Here is a 20,421-nt window from a genome sequence, read left to right on the forward strand (position 1 = left end):
CTGCATTAAGCCAAAACTCAAGATATACAAACACTAGGGGCCACTGGTCCGTGTGAGTCTGGAATGGATTGATAAAACTTTACTAGAAAGCCTTTTTCTTTTTTCTTTTTTTTTTAAGATTTTTATTTATTTATTTGACAGAGAGAGAAAGGGTGCACAAGCAGGGGGAGAGCAGGCAGAGGGAGAGAGAAGCAGACTCCCCACTAAGCAAAGAGCCCTGACATGACTCCATGGCAGGGCTTAATCCCAGGACCCTGGGATCATGACACAAGCCAAAGGCAGACGCTAACTGACTGAGCCTCCCAGGGACCCCTGGAAAGCCTTTGTCAAATTAAAACAAAAGCAAACAAATAAAACACCTTCTAAATGGATGATAATATGCTGCCTATTTAATTATGATATCTAGGAAAATTTAATGGATTAAAGGAGCACTTAGAAAATATGTTCAGTCATTCCCTTTAGCTAGGATAAATATATTTCATAATCCCTTACTGCATATCCGAGAAAAACTTTTTTTCTATGATCTTTCTTCTATAATAATGAGGTAGGTGTCCTGCATTGAACACTGCATTTCAAATGTAATTTCAGTAGACTTAACGTTAAAAACTTTTATGATCCTCTTTGTAACATGATGCTTCTGTCTAAACCACTCACTTTCCTTAGTATGTTTCTTGACATAATATACCATGAGTTCATATATAATTTGCATATTCCTCTCATTGATAGAACACTACTACTTCCCCAAGTGCTTCTCTCCTATGATAATTATGGGTTTTTTTTTTAGTTTTTCCAAGCAATGTTGGTTTGATTTTTTATTCCTTTTGAAACTGTTGCTATTTTTCCTCCTTCTGTTTCCTCCTGTTGCCGCCACTTTATGTGATTTGTTTGTCATTTGCTATTTATGACTTTTCCTAACTTAATCTCATCAATTATTTGTCTCAAAAAAAAAAAAAAGAATCCAAGTTGAAGTTTAAGTTACTTTGATCTCATCAGTTTTGTTTAATTTGTTTATTGTATAAGCAATAATAGCAATTATCTTAATAATTTCTCTGACTCCTCTAAAGTGATATGATTTAAATTGTGTTCAAGTTCTCATTTTATCATATGTTCAAACTTAAAATAGTCATTTCTGTTCCAAGATTTTTAAAGCGCCTCAAGCAGCAAGACCTATTTCAAGTCATGCCATGCCCAGAAAACTTCTACAGCCAGCCCGGTGTAACCCTTTCCTTTTCTGAAGTCGTACAGTATGTGGTTTTCTGCACCATCCATTTGACAGCATCAGAATCTACTCTGTAGAGTCAGTTGTTTTATTTTCCTGCTGTTATTGGACCAGATAGATAGGTAGATATGTATATATGTGTGATAGATATAATGTATATACATATGTAGTGTACCTACGTATGTAATGTATGCATACTTATGTATATATACTATTTACACACATACAGAATTGTACATACTGGCCAAATAAAAAGGTACTTGGTCATCAGAAAGGAACAGGTATAACAGCTGCCTCTAATAACTTTAAAAGATGCAGCCCCAATATGTTATCTTTAGATGTTTTTGCAGATTAATGCAGGTCCAGACTCAGTAGAAGAAATGAGAATTATGGAATAGGTCAAAGAGAGATAGTGTGGTCTTTAGAGGATCTGTAGATAACTATTGTGATTAGCTAACAAGTTAACTACTATGTACCTAAATAAGTTGGTTTTCAGCATCATGGGAAATGAAAGTTTCAGAGAGATGATGATAGAATTAATTTGTTAAACTTCAATTGATGGCATGCATTTATCTCTTATTCCGATATGCCTAAGGCCCTCACAAATTCCAAATGCCTTGTGACCCTTCCCCACAGACTCCATCACTTCTCTGGCTGCATATATGAATAGTAAAAAAGGGAACAAATTTAGGTTACTATTTGTTTAATCAGATCCAGACCTCAACTTGGGCAACTCTGGGCAGCAGTTAGGAAATGGTATCACATAGTAAGCCAACTTAAACAATTAGGCTCGAGATTTGGAATTTAACTCCAGTATATTCTGCCATGACTTAATAAACCTAGGCATCAGAGACACCCAAGTTAGAAGTGTCTGCATCAATTATTTTAGCTCTCAAAAGGTGTTGATCTTAAATGGTAGGGTTTGTACTGTAGGGAAAGTGGGGAACCCTTGGGGAGGAAGGAGGTGCTTCTAACAGTTTCTACCACGTTGTAATTCCAAACATGAATCTCTTCCATTGAGGACAATTTTTAAAGGTTTTTAAACTGAGCTAAGTCTAGTTCACATTTTTTTCACATTGGCATAGACCTCAAGTGACCATAATTATGGAGTCAAGAGGCAAATCAGAGAACTAGATAGAGTGAGAAAATCAAGGAAAAGGTGGTCTAAATAGTTTATAGAATTATAAAGGCTCCTCAGAGGTGCTAACATCTCAGTTAAATTCTTAATATGATTTTTCATGAGTGGTATGGGCAAAAACAGTAGAGGCAGTCACTCTCCATATTACTAGACTAGGGAAACTACAATACACACTTACTTTAAATGCAGTTAAATGCAGTGTTAACTTCTGAAAATGACTCTCCATGAAAACAAATTATCTTGAAATTCGCAACAATTATGGTCTACTTTTGATAATCCATTTTAAGAAAAGGAGTAAAATTGTAAAGAAAACATGTAATTTGTTCATAAATTCTAATTGAAATCATTAATTTTTATATATTTTAAGTGTGTGTATATATATATATATATATACACTTAGATTATTAAATTTGAATATCAAGTGGGAAGGGTATATTATTTGGATACCAGTAAAATAAGATACAAACTTATTATTACATATATTGACTATATAAAATTGGAAACTTATGTTTATTATCAAAAGTATGCTGACATTAGGATGTACTCTAATATTACTTTGCTATAACAAGTCCCCTAATAATTATCTTCAGGGAGAATAATGTCTACAACAAGAAATCAAAGCTGTGTGGCCCTATAAACTGTGCTTTCCATTGATTCACCCCACCAAATGGATTAATCCATTAACAGAACTGTGAGTAAAAATTGACTTTTTATTTTATTTTTTATAGATTTTATGTATTTATTTGAGAGAAAGAGCAGAATGAGAAACAGAACATGAGTGAGGATTAGGCGCAGAAGCAGAGGGAGAAGCAGACTCCCTGCTGAGCAGGGAGCCTTTGGTAGGGTTCCAGGGATCATGACCTGAGCTGAAGGCAGACCCTTAACTGACTGAGAAGCCCAAGTGCCCCCAAATTGACTCTTTTGTATCCCCAACAGTTTCACACGAATTTAACCATAGCAATCCTTTTTAATTTCTCTTCAGGACATTCAAGATTATATGTATATGAAATTTCAGCTGTGAAGGGACCCATTCTAGTTCCACAACTACGGTATAAAATGGATAGAAAATGTTAAGTTGAGTCAGTGTCAGTTCTAATTGGTGGGATGCTGAGCTGGGCTGTATGAACAGAAGGGGGATCATGAACTTCTGAGTACGTGCCAAAGACTGATGGCATTTTTGGCACTGTATGATATAGGACTGCAGGAGGATGGCATGAAAGTGTATGGCATGATAACTCTTATCACCATTCTTCCACTAAGAAGATACAGGACGAGATATAATAAGAAATAATGATTAACTGTGCTTGGACATACTACTTACTGAGATTGTTTCTGCTTAGAGGGACTAAGCAAAGAACTGGTCATACGGAATCACTCTGCAGGCTTTCTAACAACCACATGTTTTATAAAGCCACTTTTTGAACCTGTAAGTAATTTGCTCAACCTACATTAAATTAGCTTTCTGTTCATTTTTTAGGAATAGCCCCAAGTGGATAATTGGTAAGTGACAAGAAAACTCAATGTAAGTAGAACTGTATTTGTTTCCCTCTTCCACTTTTTTTTCTTTGTTTATTTGTTTGATTTTCAGAAGAGATCAGGTACATTCAGAGTGGTATGGCCAGAGATTATTTGTTTGACTTTTAAATGACAAATCTCAGGCATGGAAATGTTATGCCTAAAGACAATAATTTATTAATTGAACTATTAATTATAACATAGTGTTATTTTCTTATCAGGCCAGTTGACTCAGGAAGGGAGAAAGAAGGATAAAAGGAAAGTAGAAATGGCCTGTGTCATGAAGTTTATATTATTCTGATGGTTTTAACGATATTTTTTTCTAAGTGGAATCTAAGCTTTATTATATGTACCTTCTCATTACCAGTCATTTATAATCTCTATCATAGGACAAATGTTTTATTGCAATTGCCTGTTTATGTGTCTCTCGCTGGCCCCCATGATCACTTTGGAGTGCATGATATAGTACATGCTTACTGAGCAAATAGATGAATCAATCCACCAATAAAGAGCAGAATGGACAATTGAAAAAAGCCCCATCAATTTGGAAAAAAAAGTTTTAGCCAGTGACAGAGATGTGACTCATTTCTGTTTATTTAGATTCTTTAATAAGCTTTACTTCATGTTTACCCAGCAACAAAGGAAGGCAAAGGAAAAATTAAGATTTTTGCAATTGCTGTCATAGTATATAGGAAACAAAAATAGCAATATACTTTTTTCTTTCTTTAATATACCCTCATATCTTGTGATACTGAGAACACCTGTTTAAATTACTGCAAAATTGATTTTTTACCTTTACTTTCATTCTTATATATTGTCAAGTCCTATTCATTTTAAAGAATTAATTGAAATATTACCTCCGTATGTTCAGATTCATAATGGTAATTTATAGCTCCATCCAACATACTTCAGGTATTCTAGTGGAAAAGAAAGGAAACTTGTTTAATAAGAATCTTACAAATTATACTTCTTTAAATGTGGAAATTTATGCTTTAAAGGAAATTGATCAAATAATTTTTAATTGAATAATTTTATCTTAGACAATACACAAATTTTCTTTAGAAGCTTGTGTTTAGGGTGCCTGAATGGCTCAGTTGGTTAAGTGACTTGTTTCAGCTCAGGTCATGGTCTGGGGTCCAGAGATCAAGCCTCACAGTGGGCTCCCCCTGCTCTGCAGGGAACCTGCTTCTCCCTTTCCCTCTGCCTACCATTCCCCCTGCTTTATCTCTCTCTATCAAATAAATGAATAAAATATTTTTTAAAAATTTGTTTTAATAGGAGGAATTTTATGTTTATTGAACACAAGGAAAAAGCCTAAATGTATACCAATTAGTGATTCTATGTTTAAAGCAATAATTCTCTTAATTGCTTATCAACCAGTTATAATACATCAACAATCTAAGCTTCCCTAAACTTTGGAACATATTAATAAGAACTCACATACAGTGAAAGAACAATTTAGGTTTTAAGTGTAAATGAACTCAGATTCCTAAATTTGTTAAGAATTGTTCCAAGGGCATCAGTTTGATTTCATGGGATCCATGTCCCTTTATAATTTATCTGTTGGAATCATAAAGGTAGAAGTGTCAAGGTCAGTTTTTATATTTTTCATCTTGAGATCATCCTTTTAAATATTTATGAAGAGACTTGTATGAAATATAAATAGCAGATGCACAAGTGTAGATAGGGATAAATAAATAATATGAACCCAAAATAAAGGAATTCAGAAAGAATGTTAATAGGCTTATTGAAAGAGTATTAGAACATATCTATGTATGTGCTGAAGTGGTCTGATAAATCATTTGAAAAGATGGAGACATTAACATTATATTTAGGCAATTCAGTAGAACATGGAGGTTGGTCAAAAAGGAATAGTTGAAGAACTAAGGTATTTACTAAATCTCCCCTGACATTTTGAATGAAAAAAAAAAGTATGAAAGAAAAATTGCTTACTATGAGTCATATATTCCTTTGAGAAGGCTTTTCCTTATAAGTTATAAATATTCCTTGACAAGCTCAAATGGTCTTGTTAAGAAATTACTATTTTAGGTCTTATTTATTTTATATTTTTCCTTAATTTTTAAAAATTATTAGACTTTTCTACTAAAAGTTTTACATTTACAGAAAAATTGAACAGAAAGTACAGAAAGTTCACATATACTCTTTATTACCACCCTCCTCAGTCTCCCCTATTATTGGCATCTTAAATTATTGTTGTACTTTGTTTACCATTGATGAACCAATAATGATATGTTATTATTAACTAAAGTCCATAGTTAACATTTGTGATTTATAGTTCTATGGATTTTTCAAACGCATAATGCCAAGTATTTACCATTACATTATCATACAGAATAATTTCACTACCTTAAAGAATTCTTGTTCTCCACCTATTCATTCCTCTCCCTTCCCTGCTCCTCCAACAACCACTGATCTTTTCAATGTCTTCATAGTTTTGCCTTTCCCAGAATGCCATATAGCCAAATCATCTATTGTCCTAGTGATTTCCATTGAATAAAACTCTGAGAATCTAAACAATCTTCTTTTTTTTTCTTTACTACAGTGTTTATTCTCTCTTCTCTTACATTGAATTCAAAGACACAAAAACTTCAGATAAGTGGGCAGTTCACTTTAAGCAACCTTAAAATGGTGCTCCTCAAAGTATGCCTTGGGTAGCATTTACCTGAGTGATTAGAATCACTAAGCATTCATGTTGAAATTCAGATTCCTTGGCCCTAGTACTGATCTTACTGAATAAGAATTTCTAGGGATGTATCCCTATTTCTTTCTTTTTTTTTTTTTTTTTTTTTTTTTTTTTGCATAGCTCCTTAGGTGGCATCTACACTTGCTAAAGTTTGAGAAGTTTACCATTTTTGTAATTAGGTTGTGTTTTTGATAATATATGAAATAACATGCTTTTTGAACTTTTGGCAGTCCAGAATGGTGAAGAGTAGGATTCAATCTAGAGCATTTGGCCAACTCAACATAGAAAGAAGTAATTTTTACAGAAATATATTCAGTAGTGAGGAGAATATTTCCTGATTCCATGTGGATTCCCTCCTACATCCCTTAGGAAAGAAAAGTGAAAGATATTATCCTGGGTCATTTGCTTATTCCAGCCTTTTCTTCACCTTCCAGAAGGCAAGCAGGAGGATTACTCCACTGCCCTTAACCCATGACCTAAACTCATATTCTTAGTAGTGGCTTGTAGATTTTGTTCCTTTGAAAGTAGGGAATTGTTATAGTTTAATAACATTAAATATTTTATGTATTGGGGTTACCATTTCCCAAATTTTTATGCTGTTATCCTACCTTTTTAGGGGGGAGGGGACAAAATTTATTGCTTCAGAGTATAACAAGATTCAGTTGAGTTGCTGATTGGATTTGTAAACTAATAGCACAAATTGTAGCTTTTGAAAATCAAAGCTTTCATTTGTAAGAACCAGCCTTTCTGAAAGAATGAAACTATTTTTGAAAATCAAAAGGAAAAGTCCTAAAAATTAATGCATCAAATTTGTATTGTAAAAGGACATTGGAAAAATAATGCAAAATAATCTAATAACTAGGTTTTCCTTCAATTGGTACAGGCAGTAAACATATACACATGCACACACATACTGGTGTAAGACTTGAGATAGTAGAGAAAGAAAAAGAAGATCAGAAAAAATAGATTAGGTGTTCTTAAGGTCTGCAGTCAGTCCTGCTTCCCATATCTGACCCTCTGGATTCACAGTATGGAAACCATGGATTGTTTTAGGGAAATCTGAAAGAAGGGCGAGCTTGTGCATTATTTCCCAAGGCTACACCTTGGGAGACCACAAGTCTCTTAAAGAAGACTACCCAGTATGGCGTTCAGGACTATACTAAATACTTGGTCTTCAATACCAAGCATTGAGGAAGTCAGGTGCCTGGGCCAATGAGCCTAAAGGCTGTCTGTCTGGGGACAGCAAAGACTAGCTGACATGAGGAGATATGTGTCTCATAAGTGCTAAGGGAAAGCAGGTGCAACTGGCCTTCAAACAAGGAAAATGCAGAATGCATAGAACAAGTAACCAGAAGCCCCCACAGAATAGCAAACAGCAAAAGCCTTGATCGCATATACTGATGAAGAGAGATAAGGAAAGTTTTATCTGTGGGTGGACAGAGATGTCCATGAAGTCAGATTATCTACTTCTCTAGCTATATCTGATAGGTATGGAAGCCCACTCTCTGGAGCATAGATTACCTTTGCTGAGAAAAAGGTGTGGGGAATCCTAAATTTACCTTAGCATTTACTTCAAAAAGACAAATGATTTGAATATTAAACTATAATAAATGTGGCATTCATACCTGTTACACTAAAACTATATCCTCTGGAGGTGAATTGCAAGGTCAAAATCTATATCCTCTAGGTATAATTATATTATACAAAAGAAATACATAGTTAAAAATCAGATAAATTTTCTATGTTTTCCATTTTTTCTACATCATGCCCTGAGTTCATTTATATCAGTGGAAATATGCAGAGGCCAAGAGAAATGAACCCAATGAAGTAAATGGAAGGTGAATGAAAGAAGAATTAGGGAGACTTTAACAATAATAATATCTATCTTGAACTTCAGAAATACATAGACCCAGAATTGATTCCAGACTCGTCCGCCTATTAGCAAATACGGATTTTCTTATCCATAATATAGGAATGATATATATACCCTGCAGAATCTTGCAACATATGAGGTATAAATGACAAAATGTATATAAAGCACTCAGACTGGTATCTATCACACAAGAAGCGTTCAATCTTATTATTCACAATATTGTTCTCGTCATTGTTATTTTATGAATTGCCATTTGTAGAATCAGTTTCTTAGATTTTATCTATGATTCTTATGGTGTTCAACATAATCAACACAGGTAAAATTTAATCATTGTCTATGTTGAGAATTTCTTCTTATAATTTTATATTTCTAATATAGGCAATACTTACAGTTATTTCTATTAGTAGCATGTCAGAGGGTATGGGTTCCCAGTATTTATATAGAGAGAGGGGAATTCCATCACCAGTCACTCTTTTCCAACTGGCATTACTTTAACTCAGGGGAAACTGATTAGGAAGGAGCTCTAGATAGTTTTAATAGCTGTTTGTGAACCTCAGATGTAACTGAACGACTTTCTAGATTTACCTATTAAATGTCTCATAAAGCTCTGCATGGATAGAGCTTGATGGAGGTAAATAATCCTATTGAAACATTTGGTATTTATTTTTGATACAGCTGTTTTAAGCAGACTGATTAGTTACCTTTATGATTTCACCCTTGAAAGTACAAACTGTTTTGTTCTTTGTCATTGTTGCATGACATTCCATTTGGCAGTCAGCTTATTTTTAGCCAGACTATCAAAGTATTTTTCAACTGGACTGTCATTGCACTTGAACTTGGAATCTTGTAACCTGAGGAACTGCACTGGGAAAAAGAAGAAACTTCTAACAAATGGGAAATTATAAATCTAGACCAACCCAAACTTGCACTGGTAATTATTTTTATATCCTTAAATGTAACATGGTTCAAATAGTAGTTATAGATAATTAACACATCATTGCAGTATCTGTTAATTTTTACATGGAGGAAATGACAATGTATTATATGAAACTGTTGAGAAGATTGTCTGAACTCAAATTATTTTTCTCTGCAAGATTTTTAAAGAAAACAGAAAATTTCTTACAAAAGTATATTAGTTTTTAGGTAAAATGTTCCTAGGAATACTGCTGAATATAGAGATTTTAGAATTATATCTTAAATACCAAGTATTTGAAACCTAAAAACTTTTGTCTAGGAACTAGAGATTGATATAATTAAAATGCAATAAAATCAAATGAAATAAGACAAATATATTCTTTTATGTAAATATATTATCCAGTATCAAATGGGTTCTTAATTACTACAATATGATTGCATTTTAGATATAAACATCTGTATTTTAAGCTCACAATCAGTAATTTAAATTAAGTATTGTAGAATTTAGAATAAAAAACTGAGTTTTAATTACTTGTATGTTATGATCTGTGCCTGCATTTTGCAAAGCACAGCTATGAATCAGTCCCATTTGTTTTTCTTTACTAGATGAATGGAAGAAGAAAGTCAGTGAATCTTATGTTATTATAATAGAAAGATTAGAAGATGACCTGCGGATCAAAGAAAAAGAACTTGCAGAACTAAGGCACATATTTAGGTAAAGTTCTCAGAGTTAATTTTTCTTGGTATAAGTATCTTTATTAATTACCTTGTTTTAGATACATGTATATTTAAAAACACAACCCACAGAATCTCAGATGTTACCGGGCATGTTAGGCCTTAAAAATCTAAGGTTGCCCCTTCTTGACCATTCATATAGCCCTAAAATGCAAATATCTCCCTAAAAAATTGACTTTTGACTTACATGCTTCCATTGCTAAAGTTTAAAAAGAGAGGCAAATAAGGGCTGACTTTTGAATACAAGCTGTTGCTGATCTAAATAATCTTTCCTGGAATTAGGTCTTTCTTGTAAGCCATGCCAGCAACAAAAAGCAAGATTTCTCTTCCCAAATGATGGTAGAATATTGGCCATGCTGTTCTTTTTGAACTACTAGGATAAGTCCAATTTTAACAAACCTTCTGTTCTCTCGACATTCAGAGGCTGTCCCTTAATGGAACTGAATATGATTCTGCCCCTGAACAATCATATAACACTGTGTAATACTGGCTTCAAGCTTTCAGTGGGTTTTGTTCATGATAACAAGAGAAAAATAATCTGGCATAGTGTCACAACCTTGGAAGACACAAAATGTTCAAAAAAGAGGGGCAGGACCCTTCTATACACAAGCAACCTTCTGGAGAAATTGAATCTGGCATTGAAAAACTAGATGCATTTTGGAGGGTCAGTGTAAGTTAGCTGCCTGACTGAGGAAACTTCCATGCAGGCCAATCAACCATGTTGACTTTTACCTGCGTTACTTATCTAATGTACTTGTGACAAAGAACTCCCTCTATTTTGCTTGGAAAACAAGTGTGAAGCACTGACCAAATGACATATTTTTCACCTAAATTGCAGCTATAGTAAATATACAAAGTTCACGTAACTGGCAATTAAAGTTATCCATGTATAATATAGTTTATATGAAATTGTCTGTGGATTAATAAGGCTTTTTCAGGTAATTAATTTATGATTTAGGAAATAGTTGATCCTCTGTGTTAATTTGGCCCAAAATGATAAATCAGTATTGATACTCATGATGAGATATCCTGGGCTGACTTTTGCAAGTACTTAAACATGATCAGTTTTGGGAAAACTTTTCAAATTCCTGTAGAGATTTGACTGACACTGGTATAATAGATTTATACATACATATTTATTTTGTTGGAGAAGAGATGCAAATGTAGAATTTAATCATAAATCCTATAGTTCTTATTGACTCAGATAAATGTGCTGAATGAAATGTGGTTAAACTAAAGAGATTTCCCTCAACTTCAAGAACTCAAAAACTCATTTATTAATTTATTTTTTTAATTTAAGAAGTACTGTGCAGGTATGTCAAGGCTAATTTAAATAGACATCCTTTTAAGGATTAAGTTTAACAATAGGCTTGAGATATAGGTTTCTCCCATACTCCCTCAACAACAGACCATTGTTTTTAACAGCTTCTGCTATAGCTGATTTTTCCTACATTTCCACTATATGATTAATGTGACCTCCCTTTTACTAATTAGTATTAGGGTGAGAAGCAGGAAACAGTGTCAGGAAGAATATAGTTCAGAATTTATTGTGCTAACTATATTCAAGTTTTTATTCCAGACCCGCCAAATACAAGACATTTGGTAATTCTCACCATGACTCTGTGTGATAAATATGAATTCTGATGGGTGATAAACTAAGGACTAGAGACATGATATCTTATCAAGATCGTATGACTAGTAAGTGCTGGAACTCTAATTTGGTCAGCTGACTACTGAGAGAGGTCTTCCTACTAGTACCATGGAAAGTCTAGAGGAGTCAAGAAGAAAAAATGTCTTGACCATTTTGTCTAAATTGAGTAGGAAAATTATGTCACTCAGTGTAATGGTTTTACAGTGATGCAAACATAGTTTTAAACCCAGTTTCTTTTATTTACAAACTATGTAAACTTGGATATGTTCGTTAATTTTGTTGAGCCTCCTTTGCATCTGTAAATGAGGTTAATAATAGCACACAGGTATTTGCAAAATAGTACTGAGTTGAGGGCCTAACACACAGTAGGTGTGGAATAATTGGAAGTTTCTATTATCATGATTGGATAAATAGGGGCAGATAGAAAGACTGAAAACTTTATTATCTAGTAGAAGAAACAAATAGTTTTTTAAAAGTTAGAAAATAAGAAAGTTAGGATTAAATGTTTTAATATGAAAATATTAAATGTTTTAATATGTTTTCAAAAGTAAAAATATGAAATGTTAGAATAATTCAATATGATGCCAAAATTTGAAATCTAACTTTTAAAGATTGTGATCAAAAGGGATTTGGCGACAGTACTAGAAGGCTCGTCAAAATAGATATCAATTTTCCTAAGAATAATAGTAGGGCATTTTATGGAAAAGAGGACTGGCAGTCTGGTGCTGAAACCATTGAGGAAGTGACAGAAATGTCCCATTAGCCAAAAGTGATAATAATGAAGCTAAGGAGAAGATTATCCCCAGCTTAGAATCATGTTTCTTCAAGGGCTAAGAGCTGCCTACAGTAGAGTAACCAACAGAGCTTGATAAAATTTTAGATTCCATGGTTCCATTCCATATCAAATGAATCAGAATCTCTGGGGATGTTTTCCAGAAACCTGAATTTTTAACAAACTCCTCAGATAATATTTTTGCATGCTAAAAATGATACTTAGTAGTTTAAAAACTACTTCTAGAAAGATATTCAAGTTGCAGTGAAAACTCTGCCTGAAGTGATATTGGTGAAGGGTTAAGGAACATGAGAAGAGAAAGCAGGCAACTAGTATGGTCTACAGAGATTCAAGGGTGCAAACAAACAAACAAACATAAACAGAGCACTCTGTCTGATTCCATTAAGACAGATAGCATCACTGGGAAAGAAAGTCAGTCATGCCGAGGGCAAAGTTCTGAGGATTTTTCTTTTCTCTAAAATAAAATGATGGATGACAAGGAAAGAAAAGAATGGAGTGCTGAGAATATAAATTGTCTAACTCATTGATTCCCACACCAAAATTTTAAAGCATTTAGGAAGATGAAGCATAGGATTGTATGAGATTACATTTGAGTATCTAGGACATTTTGTGTATTTTATAAATGTAGAGCCTTTTTCTTTCTCATCTTTATCCATGCCTTACATAATGTAAGGAGTGCTTCTGTGATGAACAACTGTGTTATGCCTCATGACATCAGGCTTTCTCTAAACATATAAATAAGAGGAGAATGGTAAAGATGTCCAAAAAGAGGCATTTAACACCAGAGTCACAAGTGGAGGATCACTGGTATAAACACAGATTTGGGAGGTTTGGGGAGTTTTTATTGTTTTTGTTTGCTAACAAACAAAAAGTTCTTTATGGCATTCCAGGTAGATAATACATTCATTTATTAAAAGAGATTTTCCACATCATTGTCCACCAAGGCTTCTGTTAGCTCACATACATGATCTCCTGGTATAGCTTTCATATACAATACAGTGTACAGGAACATAGTACTAAATTTTAAAAAGATAAAAAGAACTAAACCATTATGTTTCTTATGCCAATCTATAACAGCTTTGGGATGAGAGTTTGCTAGGCTAAAGAAGGGGAAAGGAAATGGAATATTCTCTCATCATCCACAATAAAGTTGCATTCACTCATAAGTTTGGACATTTGTTGAGATAATAGATGAAACATAGGAGGAGATGAAGAAAAAGAGAAGACAGAAGAAGGAAAGACAGAAGTGGTACATTGGAATACCATTGTCTGTATTTCCTCTTCTGTGCTTTCTCTAATCTTTTTGTTTATCAGTGTAAATAGCACTTACTACATGGTGTTGTCTTTATCCATTTCCAAGTCTGTCTAACCACTAGTATATGTGTTCTCTAGGGGCAGCTTCTTTTTCTTATTTAGCTTTATTAATATTTGTGTTTATTTGTAATACCTATTTGTATAGCACTTGAAAAAAAAACAACATAGTGCTTGCCATGTTTTAGGCATGCTACTAGGTATTTTATTTATTTATTTTTTAAAAGATTTATTTATTTATTTATTTATTTATTTATTTATTTGATAGAGAGAGAGAGAGATCACAAGCTACTAGGTATTTTAATATGCATTAACTCATATTGTCCTTACTGTATATATGTAAAGTGCTTTAGCACAATGACTGGCCAAGGTATAATGGTTGTATACCTTGGTTGATACCTTGGCACATGGTAAATGCTCAAAAATTTTTGTTAAAAACTGATAATCATTGTTTATGTTAGCACCTTTGAGGTAGGCATTCATTGCACTTGCCATTTTATACCTAAAGAAAATGAAGTTAATCAAATTAAATTGGCTTGAACTAGGATAAACAACATGTATGATTATACTGGGATTGTATCGACTTGTATTTAATTTCAAAATGTGTAATCTCCGTGATCTTCGTTCTCAAGCTGGGAGGGGGGTAACAAATTATGGATTAAAATTATCCATGAAATATTTTCATTTTCTCTACACCATTCCACAATTTTGCTTTATCCTGTGTATGAGAACTATGCCTAGGAGTAGGAGTAGAAGACTATATTTTAGTTCCCCACCCCTACTCCTGGTGACACATATACCCCACCCTCAATGTTTGAAAAACACTCCATGGTGGCCCTCCACATGTAACTTTAAAAGCTTTTCAATTAAATTATTTTGTTTCAATATGTTTTTAAGTCATTAGAAATTTTAGAACTGTGCTCTTCTAATTTAATTGTCAGAGCTACTCTTCATCTGCTTAATCTGTAATATGAAATTTGATATCACTGAGGAGGTTGCAGAGAAGTTATACTGTTCCGATACCATGGTATTTCAGCAATAATCAAAATAATCCTATTTTTTCTCATTTTCACATTGAATCATTATACCTTGGTTGATAATGGTAATATCCCACTTTAAAATTGATTAGGCTTGATAAATAAACAAAAATAGTCAGAAGAATGCTCTGTTCCACGAGCAAGCAGTTGTAATATTTGCATGCTAAAAGTGTTCAGAGGAGGAGAGAAGAGAGAAGAAATATACATGCCCTTCGTGCTCATTTTCTCCCTGAAAAGTTCCTCTGGGCCCAGCTACAGTCCACCATACCTAGCCTCCAAATGAAATATCTTCCAAAATTCTACTTTTTCAAAGCTATAATCAATTATAAAATTTAGCTAATGTCAAATGAATAGCTCCAGAAATATGGCAGGCTGACCTTATCTAAAATAGTGAAATTCTGCATCAAGTTGAGAAGTAGAATATTAAGAGGGAACATGTCATCTTATAATCTTAAAATAGTGTGAAAGTATTATTTGGCATGTTTGGTTAGTACATCATGCTAATTAGCAATGAAACAAAACAAACCACCACAGCAACAGAAAGACAATTCACATTGTCCCAAGACTACCTACCTCTGTATTTCTTTTCTTGCTTGTCTAGGTAAAACTAGTTATGAATAAGAATTGTACAGTAATAGCTTATAAAATCCTTATGAAGCAGCTTGATCTCAATCTCTTTTTTTTCTTTCAGTCTCTCTCTCCCTCTAGCTTTGCTACCTCCCTAGTCTCACTATCTTTCCTCCTTTTATCCTTACTCTATAATCTTCCCTCTCATCCCATACTGCCTCTATCTTCCCTTTTAACTTCTGATCTCCCTTCTCAAATGCAAGGCAAAACAATAAAATTGTTAAAATAATCAATATAATATTCAATATTAGTGCTTTATTAAGAATAATTATTATAGTAGCTAATTTTTATAAAAGTCTTGCAAGATCTAAGCCTCACAATAAATTATTATTGTCTCAATTTTATTATCCTTAGCTATTCTTGCTCTACCTGCAAACATTTCAGTAATTATTTATTGTATGATGAATGAATAAATATATTTCATGTTGTTAGTTTGCTGATTGGATCTCTGTGATGTTGGGCAAATATGCTTCTGGGTGTTTCCTGGGTATATACCTTGCGAACAAATCTTATTGATGATTTTTTTGTTTCTGTTGTTTGGTGGGACAAGAATCAGAAACCACCACAAAGAACTACATAAGAATTTACATGGGGAATGAGTTGAGAAGTACTGGAGATGACGGAGAAGTAGGGGCATGAGGAGCTTTCCTCCTTTCTTGAGGTCAGATCATTTGGAACACCCAGGAAATCAATCTGAGGATTAGAAGCAGAATTTCTATGGTTGGAGGAAGACAACATTGCAGGTGCAAGATGGATGGAAGTGAACTGGTGGAGAGGAAAGCTGCCAGGCTGCAAAGGGGAGGGAACACTTCCCAAAGGAGAGAAAAGGGAGAGAGGAAGAGAGGGGTTGAGAGAGTGTGGTGTTGGGTTTGCACAAGAAGAAAACCTCTCAGACCACAGCCTGGTGAGTTGGGGGAACTGGGTGGTGCAAGTTTTTTACAAACATTGAATATAGCTCAGACTCTGAGCTTTTGGAAAGTTTGTGACTTTTGCGGGAGAGTTGCGGTAGCACGTGCTCCTGGAGAGTAGAACATCTCTGGCCCAGGAGCTTGAACAAAGTGCAGTAGGGATCTCAGAGGTCTCACTGGGAGAAACTGTTCCCCTTCCTGGAGTACATTTTGAAGAAAGTTTATATCCTCTCCAAGGACAAAAGACACTGCAGGCACCAGCAAATGGCCTTTCATTGGCAGCAAACAAGTGTGCACAGAGGCCGGATAACATGGTTGCTGCTTTTCATGTTGCCAAAGCATAGAATCAGCACACTGCACAGATGAAAAAATCTTTTTCTGAGACAAAGAGCACTAGTCAGAGAGCAGCAAGTCTCTAACCCAGAGGTTGAAGCTGACTGGAGTGGTGCCATTACTTTAAGATTTGGAGTTTTGAATCCCAAGGGTACCAGAGACCAATGCAAGACAGATGGGCTCAGGGCATGCTGTGACCCTCCCCTTTGCATGAGGGTTTCGGGAACAGCGAGGGTGTGAGAGCCCCCAACTGGAGGACAGAGTGGTATGTTGCCATTTTACTCCCACTACCAATACAGCCAGGCAGCAGGGAACAACACAGCGGCCCCTAGGGGAGGTGGGAGCCGCTTTCGTCAAACACCACACCCCCTGTGCTTGGCAAGTGCTTTTTTTTCTTTACTGGGTGGGTCAGGACTAACTGTGCCAACACAGCAGGCCTCTCCCAGAGAAGAACAACCCAGGCAGCATACCACAAACACCAAGTGTACTGATTATACAGTGCCTCACAGTTCTCCCCTTCAGTTCTGATGGAAATAAGACCAGGCTGTATTTTTTGTTTCTCTTGTTCTTTTTCTCTTTTCTTTTTTCCTTTTTTTTTTATTTTTCCCCCCTTTGGAATCAGACTTACAGTTTTTTGTTTGTGAGTTTGTTTTTTCATTTCCTTTCTCTTTCTCTTGTGTTTTTGGTTTTATTTTGTTTTGTCTTGTTTTTTGGATTAGGGTTCTTTTCTTTTGTTTTTCTTTATTTTCCCCCCTCTTTTTTTCCTTTGGAATCAGGCTTATGGTTTTTTTGATTGTCTGTTTGTTTTTTTCTTTTTCTTTTTTTTTTTTTAATTTTCTCTTATTTTAGGATGAGGCTCTTTTTTTTTCTTTCTTTCTTTCCAGGCTTCTTTCAACAAACAAATCAAAACACACCGACATGAAGGTCAAATAGTCCCCACTGCAAGCAAAGAAGACCTCTGCAAAGGACAGCTAGTGGGAAAAGACTAGAAGCAGCACTGTCTACAGAGACCTGGCAGGCCAGAAAGGATTGGCATGATATAGTCAAACTCTAAAGTGGGAAAAATATACAGCCAAGAATAATTAATCCAGCGGCTGTCATCCAGAATAGAAAGAGAGATAAAAAGGTTCTAACACAAACTGAAGGAGTTTGTGAACACTATACCAACCCTTAAGAAATATTAAAGGGGACTTTGAGCAGAGAGAGAGAGACTAAAAGTAACAAAGACTAGAAAGGAACAGAGACAATCTATTGGAACAGCAATGTTACAGGTAATACAATGGCACTAAATTCATATCTTTCCATAATTACCCTGAATGTAAATGGACTAACTGCTCCAACAAAGACAGGGTATCAGAATGAATAAAAAAGCAAGACCCATCAGTATGCTGTTTACAAAAAACTTATTTTAGACCCAAAGACACCTCCCGATAGAGAGGGGATGGAAAACCATCTCTTATGCTTTTAGACCTCAAAGGAAAGTTGGAGTAGCCATCCTTGTATCAGACTAGATTTTAAACCAAAGACTGTAATAAGAGATAAAGAAGGACACTATATCATAATAAAAGGGTCTATCCAACAAAAAGATCTAACAACTGTAAATACTTTTGCCCCTAACTTGGGAGCACCAAATATATACAAATCAATAAAAAACCTAAAGAAATGCATTGATAACAATTCAATAGTAGTAGGGGCCTTTAACCCCCTGTTCATAGCAATGGACAGATCATCTAAGCAGAAGATTAACAAGGAAAAAAGGACTTTGGATGGCACACTACACAAGATGGACTTAATAGATGTATTCAAAACATTTAAGCAGCAGAACATACATTCTTTTTGAGTGAACATGGAACATTCTCCAGTAGAGATCATGTACTGGGTCACAAATCAGGACTCAACCAGGTATAAAAAGACTGAGGTATATCTAGGTATAAAAAGATTCAGACCATAGTGCTATAAAATAAAGTCAACCACAAGAAAATATTTGGAAAGGCCACAAATACAAGGAGGTTAAAGAACATCCTACTAAAGAATGAATGGGGGATGCCTGGGTGTCTCAGGTGGTTAAGTGTCTGCCTTCGGCTCAGGTCGTGACCAGGTACCTGGAATGGAGCCCTGAAATGGGGCTCCCTGCTCAGTAAGAATCATGCTTCTCCCTCTCTATCTGCCATCCCCCCTGCTTGTGCTCTCTTGCTCTCTCTCCAGTGCTCTTTTTCTCAAATAAATAAATAAAATCTTAAAAAAAAAAATGAGTGGGCCATTCAAGAAATTAAAGAAGAAATTTAAAAAGATACATGGAAACAAACAAAAATGAAAACACAACAGTTCAAAATCTTTGGGATACAGAAAAGGTGGTGTTAAGAGGGAAGTATATAGCAATATAGGCATTCTTCAAGAAGCAAGAAAAGTCTCAAATATGCAACCTAACCTTACAACTAAGGGAGCTAGAAAAAGAACAGCAAATGAGCCTATGTTCAGCAGGAGAGGGAAAACAATAAAGATTAGAGCAGAAATCAATGATATAGAAATCAAATGAACAATAAAACAGATCAACAAAACTAGGAGCCAGTTCATTAAAGAATTAATAAGATTGATAAACCTCTAGCCAGACTTATCAAAAAGAAAAGAGAAAGGAACCAAATAAATAAAATCATGAATGAAAGAGGAGAGATCACAACCAATACCAAAGAAATACAATTATAATATTATGAGCAATTATATGCAAACAAATTAGGCACTCCAGAAAAAATGGATAAATTCCTAAAAATGAATAAACTACCAAAATGGAAACAGGAAGAAATAGAAAACCTGAACATAACCAGCAAAGAAATTGAATCAAAGATCTCCGAACAAACAAGAGTCCAGGGCCAAGTGACTTCCCAGGGGAATTCTACTAGACATTTAAAGAATTACTACCTACTCTTCTGAAATGTCCAAAAAATAGAAATGGACGTAAAACTTCCAAACTCATTTTATGAGGCCAGAATTATCTTGATTCCAAAACTAGGCAAAGATCCCATTAATAAGGAGAATAACAGATCAATATCCCTGGTGAACACAGATGCAAAAATTCTCAACAACATACTAGCTAATCAGATCCAACAGTACATTAAAAGGATTATTCACCAGGAACAAGTAGGATTTATTCCTGGGCTTCAAGGGTGGTTCAACATCCACAAATCACTCAATGTGATACACCACATTAATAAAGGATAAGAACCATATGATCCTTTCAATAGATGCAGAAAAAGCATTTGACAAAATATAACATCTTTGTTGATAAAAACCCTCAACAAAGTAGGGATAGAGGGAACATACTTTAACATCCTAAAGACCATACATAAAGGCCCATAGCTAATATTATTCCCAATAGAGAAAAATTGAGAGCTTTTCGTCTGAAATCAGGAAAACAACAGGGATATCCACTCTCACCACTGTTGTTCAACATAGTACTGGAAGTCCTCACCTCAGCAACCAGACAGCAAAAAAGAAATAAAATGCATCCATATCAGCAAAGTAGAAGTCAAACTTTCACTCTTCACAAAAGGCAGGTTACTCTGGAAAACACAAATAAACTCAAAAAAAAAAAAAATTGCTAGAACTGATACAGAAATTCAGCAAAGTTGCAGGATATAAAATCAACACACAGAAGTCCTTTGCAT

The 20,421-nt window shown here is 34.7% G+C and overlaps 1 protein-coding gene across 1 annotated transcript in view; it reads left to right on the top strand.

Moving 5' to 3' along the window:
• Positions 1-20,421, top strand: part of LOC122900093 (serine/threonine-protein kinase TNNI3K) — a 349,591-nt gene that overhangs the window by 24,517 nt on the left and 304,653 nt on the right. The window contains exon 4 of the mRNA XM_044238472.1: positions 9,971-10,079. Within this exon, the coding sequence (XP_044094407.1) occupies positions 9,971-10,079 (109 nt within the window). The remainder of the gene's footprint in view (positions 1-9,970; positions 10,080-20,421) is intronic.

This window comes from Neovison vison, chromosome 2, assembly GCF_020171115.1.
Source record: "Neovison vison isolate M4711 chromosome 2, ASM_NN_V1, whole genome shotgun sequence".
NCBI lineage: Eukaryota > Metazoa > Chordata > Mammalia > Carnivora > Mustelidae > Neogale > Neogale vison.